Source organism: Elephantulus edwardii, unplaced genomic scaffold (genome assembly GCF_000299155.1).
Source record: "Elephantulus edwardii isolate Elephantulus edwardi_28Jun2011 unplaced genomic scaffold, EleEdw1.0 scaffold00124, whole genome shotgun sequence".
Lineage (NCBI taxonomy): Eukaryota > Metazoa > Chordata > Mammalia > Macroscelidea > Macroscelididae > Elephantulus > Elephantulus edwardii.
The window spans coordinates 2,198,497-2,218,265 of NW_006399874.1; the positions used below are offsets into that span (position 1 = coordinate 2,198,497).

Sequence of the window (19,769 nt, forward strand, 5' to 3'; positions counted from 1 at the left end):
AATTATTATGAAATCTGATCAGAAATAAGATAAAAATTAATAAAGTTATTTTACTTTGTTTTTACTTCACAATTCATTATATAATATATAATAGGGAGCTAGATGAATGTACATCATTAATGGAAATACATATTCAGTGTGTGTGTGAGAGAGAGAGAAAAGAGAAGAAAAATAACAAGATGAAGTATCAAGGTCAATTCAGTGTCTTTCTACTTTCTACACATTCTCAAATAATTGAAATAATTTTCTTTTCCTAAAACTTTCCTCAGAGTACAAATGAACTTGTATGTCTTACTTATATTGTATCTTATTAGTTTGACCACAAACCTCTAGTCTGTACATTAAAAGTTTTGTTTTACTTCTGCAAAAGAAACTTTTAAAAAACATATTAAATATGTAGCAAACACAAATACCAAAAAAGATGCTGCCATTTTTCTCAAGCATGTTTTGAGATAGAAAGAGAAGTGAGAAGAATGAAGAGAGGAAAGAGAGAAAGGACTAAGAGACATTAACAAATAATATCTTAAGTATAGCAGGAGGCTGAGTAAATTCTGATTAGACTCAATGGGTATCTTATAGGGAGGTGCCCAATTCCAATTGTGTTGTTGTTGTTATGTGCCATTGAGTCGCTTGCAACTCATAGCGACCCTATTTATAACAGCCCTAAACTCTGCTCTGTCCTGTGCCAATCTCACTGCCTCTGACACTCCCAGCCCGATTATCCCAGTCACTAAATCAATCCACCTCATAGAGGGCCTTCCAATTATAAGGGTCATAAAAGGTCCCAGAAAACAAGTGATACCTCCGGTGGAATCTGATAGGGTGAATGTTGTTGCTATTGTGTGTAGTCAAGTGGGAGTCAAATCGTAGCAAACTCTCCAGTGGGTTCTATTTTAATAGCGTGGGAGGATATTACCTATCTCTCTCACATAGAATAACCAGTGAATTTGAACACCTGTTTTTGTGTTGACAATGCAACTTGTTAACATTATTCATCTTGGAACCTGTCTTGGCCCTTCCTACCTCCTGACTCTGTTTTCCTTCACAACCTTCCATTAATTATCTCTTTGTTAAATTTTGTCTTTGCAGTACCACCATTTGGTTTACAATGGTAATTTCCAAAAAGTGTCTATGTGACACACTTTCTACAAAGTGATGCTCCTAACAAAGAGGACAAGATGCATCTTTCATGTTTGCAATCATTTCAGTTAGATGTCCTAATTCTGTGTCATTCTATTTTGAGATGAGATAAAAATGAATTCAGAAACTGTCACAAAACCAAAAGCATTGCTCTTCACTCAATTAGATCCAAGGTCTCAAACCTGTTCTTGAAATGTTTGTTTTTTTTTAATTCAGCTGGGATAAACTCAAGGCCTAATTTTCACAGCCAATATTGAACTGTGGCAAGATATAAAGAATATAAAGCGTGATGAAGGCAAAAGTTCATTACAAAATGAAGTGGAAGAAAAGACTGAGATGGGTGTCAGAAGAAACACTGAATGTTGCATTAGGGTTCCAAGGAGCCAAAACAAAGAGAAGAAATCACGAAGTCATGGAATTGAACAGAAAATCTCAAAGGACAGTGTAGCATGACAAAGCAAAGGATTCCAACAAAATGTAGAAAGAGCTAGAGTCAGAGAATCAAAAAGGATGAACTCATTTGGCATTTCTTCTTAAGCTGAAGGAACTGAAGAACAAATTCAAGCCTTGGGTTGTGATACTTATATACGCTATGGGCAGAATATTGACTCATCCAGGATACATCAAAAGAAGATGGAAGGAGTGCACAGAGTCACTGTACCAAAAAGAATTGACTGACACAGAAGACTTTGATGAAACATAAAACCAAGAGGCAGTGGTGATGGAAGAAGTTCAACCTGCTCTGAAAGAATTGGAAAAATTAAAGCTCCAGGAATTGATGGAATGTCAACTGACATATTAAAGCAAACAGATGCTTCCCTGGATGTGCGCAACAAATTGTTCCAAGAAATCTGTAGGACAGCTACTTGTCCAGCTGACTGGAAGAGATCCATGTTTATTTCCATTTCAAAAAAAAGATGATCCCACAGAGTGTGGAAATTTTCAAATGATATCACATGTATGTAAAATCCTGCTGAACATTATGCCCAAATGACTGGAATAACACATTGGAAAATAACTACCAAAAGTACAGACTAGTTATAGAAGAGGCTGTGGCATTACGGACATCATTGCCAATGTCAGATGGTACTTGGCTGAAAGCAAAGAGTACCCGAAGAACGTCTATCTGTGTTTCATTGACTGTGCAAAGGCTTTTGGCAGTGTCGATCACAAACTTAGCGGCTAACCTTGAGAAGAACAGGAATCCCAGAACACCTGATTTTGCTCACGTGAAATCCATACCAGAACACAGCAAGAAAACACTACTCGGTTCAAAATCAAGAAAGGAATGCCTCAGAGAATCATAATGTCTTCATATTTTTTCAATCTATATGCAGAACAGATCATCTGGGAGGCTGGACTATATGAGGAGGAATGTGGCTTCAGAATTGGAGGAAGACTCATCAACAACTTATGTAATGCAGATGACACAACCTTGTTCATTGAAACTGCAGAGAATCTGTAGCATCTACTGAAGAAAGTCAATATGGATTGTAGCTCAACATCAAGAAAACCAAGATTCTCACCACTGGGCCATGTCAGTACAGTGATAGATGGAGAATAGATTGAGATTGTTAACAATTTCAATTTACTGGAGTCTACAATCAGCACTCTTGGAACCAGCAGTCTAGAAATAAAAAGATAAATTGGCTTAGGAAAGTCAGCTGTCAAGGATCTCTCCAGAGTGCTGAAGAGCAACAATGTCAGTATAGAGACTAAGGTGTGCCCAATCCATGCTATGGTCTTCCCAATTACTTGTTATGAATCAGAAAATGGGACAATGAATAAGGATAATAGAAGAAGAATTAATGCCTTTGAGTTGTGGTGCTGGAGAAGAGGATTGTACATATTTTGGATTGCCAAGAGAACAAACAGTTCTGTCCTAGAGAAGGTGCAACTAAGTTGTTCCTTGGAGGTAAGGTTTTGGAGTTTTGTCTCACATACTTTAGACATATTGCCATTAGTGACCAGTTCTTCGAGAAAGACATACTTGGAAATGTGGAGGGACAATGCAGGCTAGGAAGGCCCTAGATAAGATGGACTAACACAGAGACAGTTGTATTGGAGACAGTGATATTGGTTCAGGATAGGACCGGATTCATTGCTATTGTTCATAGAGTCACTATGAATTGCAGGCAACATGAATGCACATCACGATAACAACAACAAATTAGATCCAGGTACAGGCAAGTGGGAAAAACTGAATGATGTTCGAACAAGGAAATGAGTCTGCCTTATCCTGCTGTACTATAACAGAACTAAAGCTCAATAAATTGTTGTAACCACTGGGAGAAAAGAAAACAAAACTTACAATAATTAAAGGAAAGTCTCAAGCAGATTTCCTTAGGGGAATATTATTAGGTGAGAAAACAGACCTAGGGGTTTTGTGAACAAGTCATCCCTGGCATTTAAACTTTAGTATATACAGTTGTCTTACCTTGAAGTGATTACAATCTATTAAAGGAAACATGCACTTAAACATACTGAAAGTACACAGATTTAAAATTATGTTCAGGTCTCTGAAAGATGACTCCGGAGATTAGCAAATGAACTTAGAAGGGAAAGCGAATGAACAAATGATCTGTTCTGTTTATATATCCTTTATTGCTAATTATTCCTGCATTTTGCTTTTCTAGTGAATTCTTACTTTTAAAAATCTGACATGTGATTAATAAATAAATAAGTAAATAAACACACTAGTCACCATTGCATTAGCTCTCAAGTAATCTCATTGCTCTCAAATAAGAACCAATGCATAGCTGACCTTCTAGTGATTTTCCAAAGATGTAAATCACTTGAGAGGGGATTGCCTATCTTCTCCTGTGGAACACAGGTGTGACCTATGAGCTAGCAGTATAAATTCTTGTGGACCCCTCCACTAGAGCTCCCCAAGTCCCAGAGGCCTTTGAACATTTTAGAAATATTTTATCTGGCCTTTCTTCAGAGATGCCACTGGATGTACTAAAAACTCCAATTTTTTTTTTTTTTGTTTAAAGCATTAACATTATATGAAACAGAGGATGAACAAAACGATTGAAAGGTACAAAAAATTAAATAAGCTTAGGACAGAGTTTGTAGTATCTAATGACTTATAACTGAATTTTGAACTTCAAAGCAATAGGATGCTATTTTCAAGGGATATCAACACAAATTACACAATTTGCAGTTTTTTTGTAAAGATAACTAACTCTATGAAATACTTAGAGAATCCACAGAAGTTAAAAGTAGAAGAGAAATATTAATTATAATAGAAAACCTTATTATAATAAAGAATAGAATTTGGGATAGAATGAAAGTAGTGAGGATGAAAATTAATGTCAGTTGTGAAACTTGTGTTGGGTGGAATTTGATGTGATTGTCTTATTTTTTGCAGTGTCACTTCTTTCTTTGACAGAGTGCAGTTTTACTGCTTATTCTAATGGGAATTAATAAAATTTCCCTTACCTAACCCGTTTCTGCCTAACACAGGTACTGAAGTCCTGACTTCCCCAGGGCTGTGTGCGTATAATTGTGTGTTATTGAGCCAATTCCAACTCATAGCCCATTTTTTTTCTGAAGGAAAAGTACCTTATGTTTGGACAAGTAGATCAGAGAAAGAGAACATTCTCAACAAGATGGAGTAATGACCAGAACAAACACAGTAGAGTTTGTAAGGATGGCATAGAATTGGCAGGATTTTATTTTGCTGTATGTGAGTGAGTTCAGGATGAATTAGCACCAACTTGATTGCACTTAACCACCACAAAATTGACAAGACTTGGTACTTCGTTGAGTGGTTTGATGATTTACATTCACTCCCAATAATCTTCCATGAATAACAGGATGCACAGATGCACCAGCTATCAATGTAGAGAGACTTCAAGAAGAGCAGAAGGAGGCAGAAACAGTTCAGCTTACTTATATGGAGTTTAGGATTTCTGCAGACATTCAAATGTAAATGTCAGAAAAGCAATATATATTATCTGGAGTGGAAACAACATTCTTATAAAGACTTTAGAAAGAAAACATTAAAAATTATCAGATTTTAGGAAGTTACTTAAATCATAAAAATGAAGATGTCAGTCACATGGGTAAAGCATGTGAAAACATGAAAGGAGGGTAACAGTATCAAAACCTGAAGAGCATTTAAAGCCCAATTCAAGAAGGAAGATGTGCTAGTTATCATTTGCAGCTAGAACAGAGATACCACAGTAGGTAACTTTAACAAACAGATTGATTCTCTCACAGTTTAGGATGCTAGATGTTTATTAAGGGTGCACTTTTAAAGGAAGCTACTCTCTCCATGGCAATTCTGGAAGGAAATCTTTGTGTCAACATCTGTGAGGTCAATGTTACTTGGAGATCTCTATGTGTCAAGAGTTCCCTGGTATCAAGGAACTTCCTAATACATGCAGGTACTGGGTTCAGAAAGATGTACTGCGCTCCTGAAAATTATTTCTTGATGGTGCTCAGGACCACCTCTCAGCTCACTTTGCTCACATTTTCTCTCTTATCAGTTAAAGGTGCTATAAGCCACACTCCAGGGAAGTGTCCCTTACATAAAATCAGGCTGTGGGGGGATTTAATGTTGCTGTTAGGTGCCATCACGCATAGAATGCCTCTCAGTGACCCTATGAACAAAACACTTGAGTCTTGTCCTATCCTGGGCCATCATTATTATCTCTGATACACTTGAGCCCATTGTTACAGTCACCATGTCAATACACCTCATTGGGTGTCTTCCTCTCTTGTTGACCCTCCACCTTCCCAAGCATGATATCTCTTTCCAAACAATAGCTTCTATTAGCAACATGGCCAAAGTATTAGAGACAAAACTTACATTCCTTCCCTTTCTGCCTATTCCAAAGGAAAAAGGATTAAAGGGATAGACAGCATATAAGAACAATAATTTTGTAAATTACTACTTAACTTGGGAGGAACTGGAGAGCATTATGCTGAGTGAACTGACACAGTCTCACAGGACGAATACTATTTAAAACCATTATTTTAGAATGAATATGAGGATCCAAGGTATGGGGGGGGTGGTGAGGGTGGAAATAGAAGGGTGAGGATTGGGGTGAGAGGGGTTAAGGTTGCATAATTCGACGGGTGAATGAAGGAACTGGGAAGGATCTTTTGTGAAAAACAATGTATTCAAACTTTGTAAATAAATTAGAGTAATATAAAAAAATTAAAAAAGATTGGTTCTATTCAAGATACATCTGTTCTTTTGGCAGTTCATGGGCTATTCAACTCTCTTCTCTAAAATCACAACTCAAGGGCATCAGTTTTTCTTCTGTCGTCCTTTATATGTCATCCGAATATCAGAGCCATAGCAAGTAATTTAAAGACCATAGCCTGAATCAGGTGCACCTTAGCCCTCAGACAGACAACATTGTTTTTCAGTATTTTGGAGAGACCCCGACAGAAGACTTGCCCTTGGCAATACATCTCCTGACTGATTGTACGAAGAATGTTGATTATGAATCTAAGCAGGATTAAAAATCACTGACAGTTTCAATCCTCTCTCCCTCATGATGTTGCCTTTTGGCCCAGTGTTAAGGTTTGCTTTCTTGATGTTAAGATGTAATCCATATTGAAGGCTATGGTTTTTGGTCCTCTTTAGCAAACATTTCAGGTCCTTCTTATTTTCAGCAAGCAAGATTGTACCATATGCATAATGCAGGTTGTTGATGAGTCTTTCTCTGAGTCTTATGCCACATTCCTTTTCACAGAATCTGGCTTCACACCCTTAATCTCTACACAGCTATTTGGCTTATCATATTTTGTTATTGTTGATTGCCTTCAAGTAGAGCACAACTCATAGCAACCCTATGAAAAAAAAGGCCCCAAACCCCTCTACAGCTATTGACATCAAAGTTCAAAGAGTTTCCAGAGGCATGCTGTTTAGGAAGTGGATGCCACTCCTGCTTCCAAACCTGTCATAGAATGTTATTGGTTGAGTTGCCTCTGATGCATAGCGACCCTATGTACTGCAGCTCTGAACCCTTCCCTGTCCTGAGCCAGTCACACTAACTCTGACACAACAACGCCCATGGCCCCAGTGACTGTATCAATCTCATCTGGGGTCTTCCTCTCCTGCACTGTCCATCTACCCTTCTGAGTATGATGTCCTTCTCAAAGACCAGTCTTTCCTGGCCATGTGCCCAAAGTAAATAAGGTGGAACTTCAAAATCCCAGCCTCCAAAGAGAGACTTGGTTTCACCCTCTCAAAGACAGACCAGTTTGTTTTCTTGCCAGTCCATGGTATGTTCAAGACTCTTCTCCAGCATCACAACTCAAAGACATCTATTCTTCTGTCATCCTTAGTCATTGTCCAACTTTCTGAAGCATAACAAGTAATTGTGAAGATTATGGCCTGGATTAGGTGCACCTTTGTATCTAGACTGACATCGTTGTTCTTTAGTACTCTAGAGAGGCCCATGGCAGCAGATTTTCCCAATAAAATTTGTCTTTTTATTTCTTGACTGTTGGTTTCAAGTGTGTTGATTATGAATCTGAGCAAGCTGTAATTGCAAACAACCTCAATCTCTTCTCTATTATGGCACAGCCAAGTGGCCCAATGGTGAGAATCTCTGTCTGCTTGATGTTGAACTTCAATCCATATTGAAGACTACAGTCCTTGACCTTTTGCAGCAAGTGCTTCAGATCTTCTTCAGTTTCAGCAAGCAAGCAAGATTTTGTCATCTGAATATTATAGGTTGTTAATGAATCTTCTTCCAATCTTGGAGCCACACTCCTCCTCTTTAAGCCCAGCCTCCCGAATGATCTTTTCTACATACAAATTGAAAAGGTATGGGGACAGAATGCATCCCTGACACACCCCTTTTCTTATTTTGAACCATGCAATGTTTTCTTGTTTTTTTCTGAGAACTGCTTCTTGGCCCAAGTGTAGGTTTTCTATAAGCACAATCAAGTGTGCTGGGATTCCGAGTTTCCTCAACCTTAGCCACAACGTATTGCGATCCACACAGTTAAATGCCTTTGCATAGTCAGTGAAACACAGGTAGACATTCTTCTGGTACTCTCTGCTCTCTGCCAAGATTCAACTGACATTGGCAATAATATCCCTAGTGCCATGGTCTCTTCTAAACCCAGCTTGTATTTCTGGTAGTTCTCTGTCAATATTCAAATCTTTTCTGGATGATCATCAGCAGGATTTTGTTAGGGTGTGATATTAGTGATATTGTTTGATAATTTCCACACTCAGTCAGGTCACCTTTTTTTGGAATGGGAATAAATATGGATCTCCTCCAGTCAGTTGGCCAAGTAGTTGTCCTCCAGATTTCTTGGCACAACTTGGTGAGCACACATAGGGCAGCATCTGTTTCCTGAAATACGTCAATTGGTATTCCATCATTCTTGGGGCTTTATTTTTTGCAAGTCATTCAAAGCAGTCTACACGTCCTCCTTCATCACCATTGCCTCTGTTGTTTCTTGAAATTCTTGTGTCAGTCAATTTTTTTTGTACTCTGTATACTTCCATCTTCTTTTAATTCTTCATGAATGATTCAATACTCTGCCCATAACATCTTTTAGCTTAAGAAATGCTTAGTGAATTCTGCCCTTTTGATATTCCAACTTCAACTCCTTGCACATTTCATTATAATATGTTGCCTTGTCTTTCTGAGCTTTGAAATCTTCTATTCACCTCCCTAACTTCTTGATTTCTTCCCTTTGTTTGGCTTCTCAGTGCTCTAGTGCAATATTCAGGGTCTCTTCTGACATCCATTTTGGACCTTTCTTCTTTTTCCTTCTTTTTAATTACTTTTTGCATTCTTCATGAACAATATTCTTGTTATCTTCCCACAGCTTATCTGGTCTTTGTTCATTTGTTTTCAAGTTTTCAAACCATCCCTGAGTTAGTTTTTAAATTCATGGGAGATAGACTAAAGATTATTATATAGTTTCCATATTATATGAAATAAAAATCTAAATTATCTTAGATAATAATATGATCTTGTTGTATTAAGAAGGTATTAGCAGAAGTTAGGTCACTTATGCTATACTTTTATTGGATTGCGTAAATCACTCACTGTGAATGGAAATATTAATTTTCTTGTTGGAAAACTTATAAAGAGAGACTTAGTTTATGAACAAATGATTTGTTTAAAAAAAGGAATACTAACTAATCTTTAGATTAAATTTAACTCTGCTGGTGTAGCTACAATTTAAATATTAGAAAGTTATATATCTATATAACTAGAGAAGTTATATACATGTGAATTTCCAGACATCTGAATGTAAAAGACTTCATGGTTACAAGGTATAAAGGTATATGACTTATATTTCTTAACTAGGGTTATTGATTGGTTGCCACCTGAAGGAGAGAGGTCATTTTTAGGTTCATAATTGTATAACCACAGGAAACAAAGCTATCATTTCAGTATATAGGATCAAGATTTCATCCTCAGCTCCAGGATATGGTGTTTATGATGTTCTGATGAATGAATGGAAAAGAAGGCTTTGTTAAAAGGCATGTGTTGCTATGGAAATGAACAATGTCTTCTCTGAACAGAAGCACATGGAATGTAACTATTTCTGTAAGACCAAAGAGAAAGTTAGCCAAATCTGCTCAATAATAAAAAGGGAAATATAGAAAATGGAATTTTGCAGATGATGAGTGAATACATCTGTTCTATTAAGTGACAATTTTCACTTATATATCATCAAAATAAAGACATGATGTATTATTCTCCATCATAATAATTATTGTCATACAAGCTAACCATGGTTCTTTTCCTTACACAGTCAGAAATCATTCCATTCTTTTCTGAACTGTCTCAGCTCTAATTCTTTGCTTTTTTTATTAATTGATTCTTAAACACACTAGCAACTTAGTTACTTACCATATATGATCTTTTGGACCTCAGTTACCTTATTTTTGGAGTAAAGAAATTGGGTTATAGTTACATTTGCTTTTTGGGACATATGGTCTCTTCTACAACTGTACAAATTTACCATTACAGTTAAGAAAATTAGCAGACATATAAATAGATAAATGTGTGGATATATCTTTTTGTGATAAAATTATCTTTTAAAAAAAATAGACAGCAGGTTGGATTTAGCCTACGGAATGTTGATGTCTTAGGTTAGGCCATAATGTTGGAGTTTCCTTCTAATGTTAAGATCCTACGTTAAGGGAAAAGACTATTTCTGTTCTTCCAATCTTGACATCAAAGGGTTAAAATTTTCTTTCAGTCTCTTTGGAAGACATCACTAGAGTTCACGACCATTTATTGTGACTGGTAGTTTTGGTCCTCATATACTCTCTTTACTCAGAACATTTCACAATTTGGGAGCACTTTTGCATTTATTCTGCCAATATGATAAACTTCAAGGGCTAGTTCTTGAGGATTGCAGTGCAGTTTCATGCTACTAGGCCATCAGGGCTCCCAAGGGCTAGTTCTTAGTTTCAAAAAGATCATTCTGATTAGAATTTCAACCAGCTATAACCTTGTCTATTTCTACCATAGTCCTTTTTATAGCTCAAATTACATTCAATATTATACTTGAATTTTTTTTTTAAATTTTTAAATTTGTTTCTTGATGTATCAGGAAGAATAGGATAAGGTATTTAGAAAGCACTCGATGAATAGTATCGGTTGGGATGATTAATTAATGTTAGGAGTACACAATCAATAATCTGTGACATTTTCATGCTAACAATGGTCTTTCAGAAATCTCCATGTGCTTCTCCAATATATAATAAAATGTGTAACTCCTTGACAGAACACATTCATAAAAGCACCTGATCTTAAATTCAGTGAACTCTAGATTGATGTACACATTGCTTAAGCAGAAAATGAAGGGAATGGGGCAATGCCCTCATTTTGTTTTGCTTTCCTATGTAATCTACTTTCATTCATCTTTGAACTGGCATTAATTAACATTTTCTGATAGCTTGCTATCACATTCAATACTGCCATACTCACTAGGCATAATAATTTTTTGAATAACATTATCGAGTTTCTTCAGTAGAATACTTGTTCATAAAGGAACAAAAGCCTGCTGCATATCTGTGCTTCATTCTTACTGCATTTATCTTTCAAATCCTTGTGTAAAGGGGTCTGAGATTCTATCTGTAGCTTTACTTCTAAAAGCAGTATTTTATATCCAAGGTAGTCATAACATTGTTATTCACATGAGGCCTCTCTGGTGGCATCTTTATATTTATATCCTACTTGAATTTTCATTTCCTTAATAATAAGGGCTAGAGTTTTGTATCAGACTCTCACATATTTTTTCCTTGTTTTCTCCAAAAATTTCCTGTTCAATTTTGTTCTAATGCATGTCCACTGCTTGGAGAGACTTACTTTTTATCTTCCTAAATCTGTTGTTACTGAGACAGAATTGATCAGTCTCAAAAAATCAAGAAGTTTTCATCCTTGCAGGCAGAATCTTAGAAACTTACTGGGATTAAAAAAGCAAAATTTTGGAAGTATCACAACATTTTTCCTGGATAGCATGATATATTATTTATATACCATTAATATAAAATATAGCTCTTTTTCTTCATTTGACTTCAAGCTCTTAGATGAGTGTAAAATCTGCTTTACAAAACCTCACAGTTGCTAAGAAACCCTAAGAAATTGTAGTTTTGAACTGTTAGGAAATAATTTTTTCTTGTAAAGGAAAGATTATTCATTCTTCTCAAAAGCTCTTTTAGAGTTTCTTTAAATGATCAGCTACCTTTTACATCTTTTGCCTGACAGAGATTCTGAAACATTATTAATGTAAAGGTGATTATGCAGAGCTATTTGCCATTAGAGATAGCTAAAAGTAAGTTTCAGCAACTCTGAAATAGCGGTGTTAGGCAATGTTAAATCAGCCTGATTGTCAGGAACATATATCTTGTGCAAAGCAAAGTGCATCTAAAATGATGCCACAATTGATTTACCTACTCTTTCAACCTTGAAATACTAGAGATATCTTGACTCTTCATTCGTCCTTATGTTCATGTAAATTGTCCAACAAATCCCTTCATTAGTAACTCCCAATAGCTCTCTGATTCCATATGGTCCTGCTCATTCCCATAGCAAGTATATTTCAACTTTTTCTCTCAACAAGTATTTATTTCAGGGCAACAATGTTATCGGTGCAATTCTATGTGTTGATGATACAGCAGTGCAAAGAATTATGTGTGTGTGTGTGTGTGTGTGTGTGTGTGTGTGTGTGTGTACGTGTGTATATTTGCTTTATAAATGTTACATTCTTATTCAGAATTTTGTCATTTCTTGCCTGGAGTATAACATTCATCTTTTGCTTCCAGCCTCCTTCTTTGGGTTTCTGTCTTCCCATCCACAATAACACCAGAGTTATAATTCTGAAAGATAATCTGGATTATGTCATGCCTCATATTTGGATGGATTATTGTCACCAACTTTGTACATTCCTAATATAGCCATGAAAATTCACTATGGCACAAGTCAATCTTTCCTATATACTTTGACTTTCTACTATGTTCTTCATTATTCTCCCATGGGAGAATAAGTATTCTGGGATAATAAACTTCGTATGACTCGCTTATGGTTACACTCTTTTATTGCACCTGCAATTGTGTATTCCATAGTTCTATCTAAAGAATGCCTAATCAGTTAATTTCCTCATCTGTAACTTGAAGTATTTTTTAATACTGATCTTTTAAAAGTAGCACGTGTGGAATTTAGAGTATTAGTATACTTTTTGTGTTCTATGCCCCAGTGTCATTCCCATTTCTCAGTTTTTTGAAAGTAAAAAAAAAAGGATCTTCTTTGTACTAAAAAAAATTGTTGAGTATAAGTATAAATAATTGGTTAACATATAAAAAAGCTGTTGTGCTTTTCTTACTAAAAGGATGTTTATGGAATTATTAATATTAATTCTAAAATTGTGCATCTTCAGGTCTAATTAAGTATAAATGATCTGACCACATCTAAAACTCTGCTAAACCAAGGGAAAAAATATGAAGCCATCATCTTAAATCCCATATAAATTAGTTAACTTATTCAATAATTTTACAGTTTAGTACATAGTATGACATATAGATTTAAGACGATTCTCTTAAGAAGGTTAGTATTGCTTTACACTAAGGGGCTCTCATATGACAATAGCAGAAATGCTGGTTTGCTAATCCTGGCAATTACAACCAGAGGAAAAAATGCAGTGATCTTCTTCTAAAGATTCACAGCCTTTGGAAAGTCTCTGATAAATTCTATTCAACGCTATAGGGTTATTATGAGTTAGAATTTATTGATTCAAGAGCCATGAACTTAGTTTTTATGGATTTTAGTGTTTTTTAGTATAATTATTCTTCAGTATATTTTAGAAAAGCATTCTTTAATCTTTGTATCTTAAAGAACTATGTCTTTTAAACATGTATCATCATTTCTATTGAATTAAAATATAAATAAAACATTTGCTAGTTTAACCAATTAGAAGTGATCAATTTATTGATATTAGCCATATTCACCATGCCACAGTCATTATAACTTTATTCTTCATGTTTTCATCCCCTTAAATAGAACTTTAATTGTTGTTGTTGTTGATTGCCTTCGAGTTGAGCACGACTCATCATGACCCTATGAACAAAAGGCCTGAAGCCCCTCTACACCTATCAACATTTATTAAAGTTCAGAGTTTCTGGAGGCAAGTTGTTTAGGAAGTGGATGCCACCCCTGCTACCTTAATAGCTATTTAAATTTTCCCCAGCCCCTGGTAGGCACTAATACACTTTTATCTCAAGGAATTTGCTTTTCTAAATATTTTATGGATATGTATTAAAATTGTTATTTTTAGGTGCCAGCAAGCCAGCTATGACTCATAGCTACCTGATAAACAACAGATGTGAGCCTTACTTCCTGAACCATCCTCACTATCTCTGAAAAGCTAAAGCCCTTTGTTACAGGCACGGTGGCAATCCCTCTTGTTCTCTGACCCTCTATTTTTACATGATGTGTTTTTCTGAGGACTGGACCCTCCTTACAACATGCTCAAATTCTGCGAGATGAAGTTTCATAGTTTTGCCTTCTAATCAGCTCCCTGGTTGCACTTTCTCCAAGACAGTCATGTTTGTTCTTTTGGCAGTCATATACTATCTGTTCTTTTGTTTCTGACTTACTGTGACCAGCAAAATGTTTCCAGTTTTCCTTCATGTCATAATATGTATCAGGACTTGATTAAATAGGATTCTATTTTGTTTATCTATTTGTTGGTGGTTTATCTATTTGCTGGAGACTAAGGTGCGTTTGATACATACAGGCCATGGTCTTTGCAATCACTTGTTATGCCTCAGTGAGTTGGACAATGACCAATGAGGATAGAAGAAGAATTGATGCCTTTGAGCTGTGGTGCTGGAGAAGAGTATTGAGAGTACCATGGACTGCTAGGAAAGCAAACAGATTCATCCTGGAAAGCATTAAACCAGGTGGCTCCTTGGAGGCAAGGATTCTGAGGCTCCATCTAACACACTTTGAACATGTTGTAAGGAGAGACCGGTCCTTGGAGAAGGGCATCATGCTTGGTAGCGTGGAGGGACAGCGCAGGAGGGGAAGGCCCTCTATGAGGTGGATTGATTCAGTGACTGGGATAATCGGGATGGGAGTGTCACAGACAGTGCGATTGGCACAGGACAGAGCAGAGTTTAGGGCTGTTGTACATAGGGTCACTATGAGTCACAAGCGACTCGACGGCACATAACAACAACAACATTTGTTGGTGGATCAAATTTGGAAAGACTGTTTTTCAGAGAATAAGAGGTAGAAAATAGCCCACAAATCTCATTTTCTACTAGCAGTATATTGTGATTCAGGGGAATATTTAATCACTATCTCAGCTGACTGCTGAGTAAGGAGTTGTGCTGCCAAACCATAGACTGGTGATTCCACTGCACCAGAAGCGCTGTGGGATAAAGATGGACAATCCCCTGTGAAATTTGCAGCTTGTGAAAATATGCTGGAAGATCAGCTATGAGCGAGCAGGTCTAGACTCAAAGACAATGAGTTTGAGTTTGGATGGTTTTCTGTTTTGTTTTGTTGTTTGGGGTGTTTGACCATCTAGAGGAATGAAGAGAAAAAGGATAGTTGAAGGTTATAGTGCACAAATTAGCTTCTCTAATGGATGATTATCATTTGTCATTTGACCGAGAAATTGCAACATAGGACAACTGCAAATTAGGTTTTGTGGTTGTTGTTAGGTGCCATTGAGTCAACTGTAATTCAGATCAAAACCTTGACCTATCCTCTACCACCCTCATAGTCTTCATAATCCTCAACATTTTGATGTAAGCACTGTGTCAATCCACCTCATCAAGGGTCTTGCTCATTTCACTGACCCTCAATTTTTCACAGCATGATGCCTTTTCCTAAGAACTGGTCCTCCTAACAACATGCAGTATATTTGTGAAATACTCTTTCACCATCCTTGCCTCCAAGGAGCACTCTGTTTCATTTCCTGCAAGACATATTAGTTTGCTCTTATGGCATTTCTTATTAAATTCAATAATGATTCCCAACACCACAACTGAATGGCATCTGTTCTTTTTTCGGTCTTTATTCATTGTCCAGGTTTCAGATGCATACAAAACAACTGGAAACAACAAAATTTTAGTAGCTTTTATTGAGAGGTGAGGTGTTTCTTTCATCTAAATTTTGCATTCTTTTTTCCACCATAATACACGTCTCTGACCTTTTAGACACAACTCCCTAGCTTTTGTTTATCTCTTTTTAGCAAATTTAGCGTTTACCTTTTTTATAGTGAATTGAATTGAGGAATTTGTTCTCCTGTCCATTTGAGATTTCTAATGACTAGTATTTTAAATAATGCATCTAAAATTATGATAAACAATGCTGCTTACAATAAAAATTTCACCAATTCAGTTAGAGTTGATAGATTTGAAACATAAAAAGCATTGCTGTCTTTTTGTCACTGAAACATTATTTGAAAAATTAAAATATCTAGATACATAATAAAAATATCAATCAACTGAGAAAAAGTAGATGTATTAGTTCATAGTTCTTAAAATTCTCCAAATTAAAGCAATTTACGTAATTTTTGCTTTATTTAGTAATGCTAGAATTAGAAAAACCACACAGTTATATTTTAAAGTACCTCATCTCCTTTATGAGATAATCTCATGCTTTAGTAATTGTAAACGTCTCACTTGTTGGTATAGAAATTATATGTAACAATTATTTTGCTGATTTTTTGCTTCAAAAGAAATTAAGGATTCTCATTTCTACTGTGCTATTCCTTAGAGTATCTCAAAATAATTCATTAATAAATGCAATATTATTTCATGATATCATTTCCCCCCTCTTTTTCATTCTGACTATTGAATACTATTTCTATTATTGAATACTACTTTGCCTTGTCTTTACCTTCAATATATAGAAGTGTAAGGAGCTTGAAAGATCTTACTATGAGGGAAAGAATATTTATGTACTTTCTCTGTAAATCTGTTTGAACTCACAGAAAGATCAGTGTTTGGAACACAGCAGCTCCTATATTGGAGAAAGATGAAGTATTTTGTCTCTGTAAAGAACACAGCATGGAAAACCATGCCTGGCAATTTTACTCTGTCCTCTAGGATTATTATTTATAATAACTGACTCAACAGCACATAGAAATGCAAAGCGTTTTATAGAATATACAGAGTTTTGAGGGGAGTAGCTCTTTCAAGTTTTAAGGACAAATCTCCAACTCTGGGTTCAGCTGAGTCCAGTCTGGGATCTGAGATTGGGCCGACTTGAGAGGCAGGCACCAGGTGCACACTCACTTATCTTCTGTCTTGTCCAGGCTTTGTTACTGGGTCAGACTTGTCTCTTCTCAGCTTAGGAGTACTTTCTTAGCAGTCTATTAGTAACTCATGTAGCACCACTTCTATTTTCTTACCACAGCTAGCAGAATCACAAATAAGATGAACTTCATTGGCCCACTTAAATGGCTTCTTAAAGATTCTACTGATTCAACTTTAGATTATGTATTTTATGTAAATACCTAAATAAACTTAGCCAGATGGCCTGGAGAGGTATAACTGAGTGGTGAAGACCATCTGAGTGGCCATGATAATTGAGTGAAGAATGAAGAACGGAAGTTTCCAATGTGCTCACTACTTGAAGTAGGGGATGATCTTTGAGCTTTCTGCAGCACGTTGTGTTGGTTGTTTCTTGTTCTATAGTTCTGTGTTTTTTAAGAGGTAGTACAAAATGTAGATGCTGATATAAAGTTGCAGAATGACTTAAAATTGACTTGGTTTGAATTTGTGTATTAAACTGCCAAATACTTAAAATTTCCAATTTCGACTGGTTACTCCTGTGTGCAGCAAAGAATAAAAGTGGAATAATGCAGGAAATCAAACGACGAATTACACAGGAAAAATCTGCAATCAGGGATTTGTCAAGAGTACTGAAGAGCAAAAATGTCAGTCAGGAGATGATGGTGAACCTGATCAAGGCCATGGTCTTACAATTACTTGTTAAGTATCAGAGGACAATGAATAAGGGTGGCAGAAGAATTAATGCCTTTGAGCTATGGTAATGGAGAAGAGTATTGAACAGATCACAGATTTCCAAGAGAACAAACAGGTCTATCCTAGAGAAGGTGAAACAAAGTTGCTCTCTGGAGGTAAAGATTTTGAAACTCTACCTCCAAACTTTATGTTGCCCAAAGGGACCTGTCCTTGGAGAAGGACATTATACTTGGAAAGGTGAAGGGACAGCACAGGAGAAGAAGACCCTGAATGAAATAGATTGACATAGCAACTATGATAATGGGGACAAGTGTGTCAGAGACAATGAGTTTGGGTCAGGGTAGGGCAGAGTTCTGAATATTTGTGCAAAGATATGGTCACTATGAGTCACAAATGGCTCACCAGCACATAACAACAACATTCTAAGCAAGAACTAAAGTCAAACTATGCAAGGCTTTCTCTAGGGTAGTGATGAAGGTTCCATAGTAACACTATGTTGCAAAATAGAAACTATAATAATTAGCATTTACTCACCATGCAGCTAAAACTTTGTTTCACTCTTACCAATAATTTTATTATTCTTTTCTATAGGTGGGGCATCCTGAAAGGAGCACAAGGACAGAGAGAAAAATTCTGGGTATGTAACTATTTCCAATCAAATTTCTAATTCAATGTAGTAGAATCTTGTTGAATATTGGTATTTCTCCCTCATGAAACATATTCATGTATAACATAGTATTAAGAGATGGAGATTGTTCACAGCTTTAGTTTGCTTGGCTCCACAGTCAACACTCTTGCAGGAGTAGCCAGGAAATTAAAAATTGATTAAAAGGTGTATTGCCATGGGAAAGTCTGCTATTAGGGATCTCTCCAAAGTACAGAAGAGCAATGGTGTCTCTCTGGAGACTAAGGTGCATCTGATACAGGCCATGGTTTTTGCAATCACTTGTTATGCATCAGAGAGTTGGACAATGACTAAGGAGGATAGAAGGAGAATTGATACCTTTGAGCTGTGGTGCTGGAGAAGAGTATTGAGAGTACCATGGACTGTTAGGAAAACAAACAGATTCATCCTGGAAAGGGTCAAACCGGGCAGCTCCTTGGAGGCAAGGATTCTGAGGCTCCGTCTAACATACTTTGGACATGTTGTAAGGAGGGACCGGTCCTTGGAGAAGGACATTATGCTTGGTAGGGTGGAGGGACAGCACAGGAAGGGAAGGCCCTCTATGAGGTAGATTGATTCAGTGACTATGGCAATTGGGATGGGTGTATTGGAGATGGTGCGATTGGCATAGGATAGAGTGGAGTTTAGGGCTGTTGTCCATAGGGTCGCTATGAGTTGCAAGCGACTCGATGGTACATAACAACAACAACAACAATATTCTTATTTCAAATGAAAAACATAAGTAATAGAGTATCAATATAATCTTTCCTTCTATTATTTCCTATGTTAAACGTGTAGCTAAAGTTATATTTAGGTTTCCCCTTGTGTATCAGTTTTGGGTTCTATTATTTTTCTATGTATTATGCACTTATGCTCAATCATGTCTTTTTTAGATCTACATGCATGTTGTTGTTAGGTGCCATCAAGTTGATTCATAGTAAGACTATGAGGACAGATTTCAACTTTATCGTATCCTGTGCCTTCCCCATGATTTTCACTAGTTATATGTCTGCAGATCTCCATATAGTTAAATGTCTAGGAAGCTTTGGTGGCTTAGCAGTAGGAACTGGCGTTCCAAAACAGAGGTATGCTGCTGCTCCTCAGGAGAAAGATGAACAATCTCCTCCCTTGAGATTTACTGCTTCTGAAAACCTACTGGGAGGTCAGGAATGGGTCAGTATTGACACAGTGGCTCAATGATACACAACAACAGGAAGCTCTAATAGGATGGTCCATGGTGTGAATCCACCAATGGTTCTGCAGAAGAAATAGAAACAGTCTTCTCTCCTTATTTTTCTGCCTCAGAAGCCCAATAGAGCGTCAGCTATGAGCCAGTTAAACAATAAATTGTTGTTTTTGAGATCTACATCTATATAAATATGTAATTTATAACAAGGAAGCTGTGGTGGCCTAGGGGTAAGGAGCTGTTCTTTTTTTTTCTATAATTATATTTTATTAATTTTCATAAACATTTACAGAGATTTTGGGCTTCCACTCATTCATTGTTGCACTATTCTC

At 36.5% G+C, this 19,769-nt stretch overlaps 1 protein-coding gene across 1 annotated transcript in view; it reads left to right on the plus strand.

The window, feature by feature from the left end:
• TINAG (tubulointerstitial nephritis antigen) overlaps positions 1-19,769 on the plus strand; it is a 153,926-nt gene that overhangs the window by 112,375 nt on the left and 21,782 nt on the right. The window contains exon 10 of the mRNA XM_006893134.1: positions 18,179-18,224. Coding sequence (XP_006893196.1) covers positions 18,179-18,224 — 46 coding nt within the window. The remainder of the gene's footprint in view (positions 1-18,178; positions 18,225-19,769) is intronic.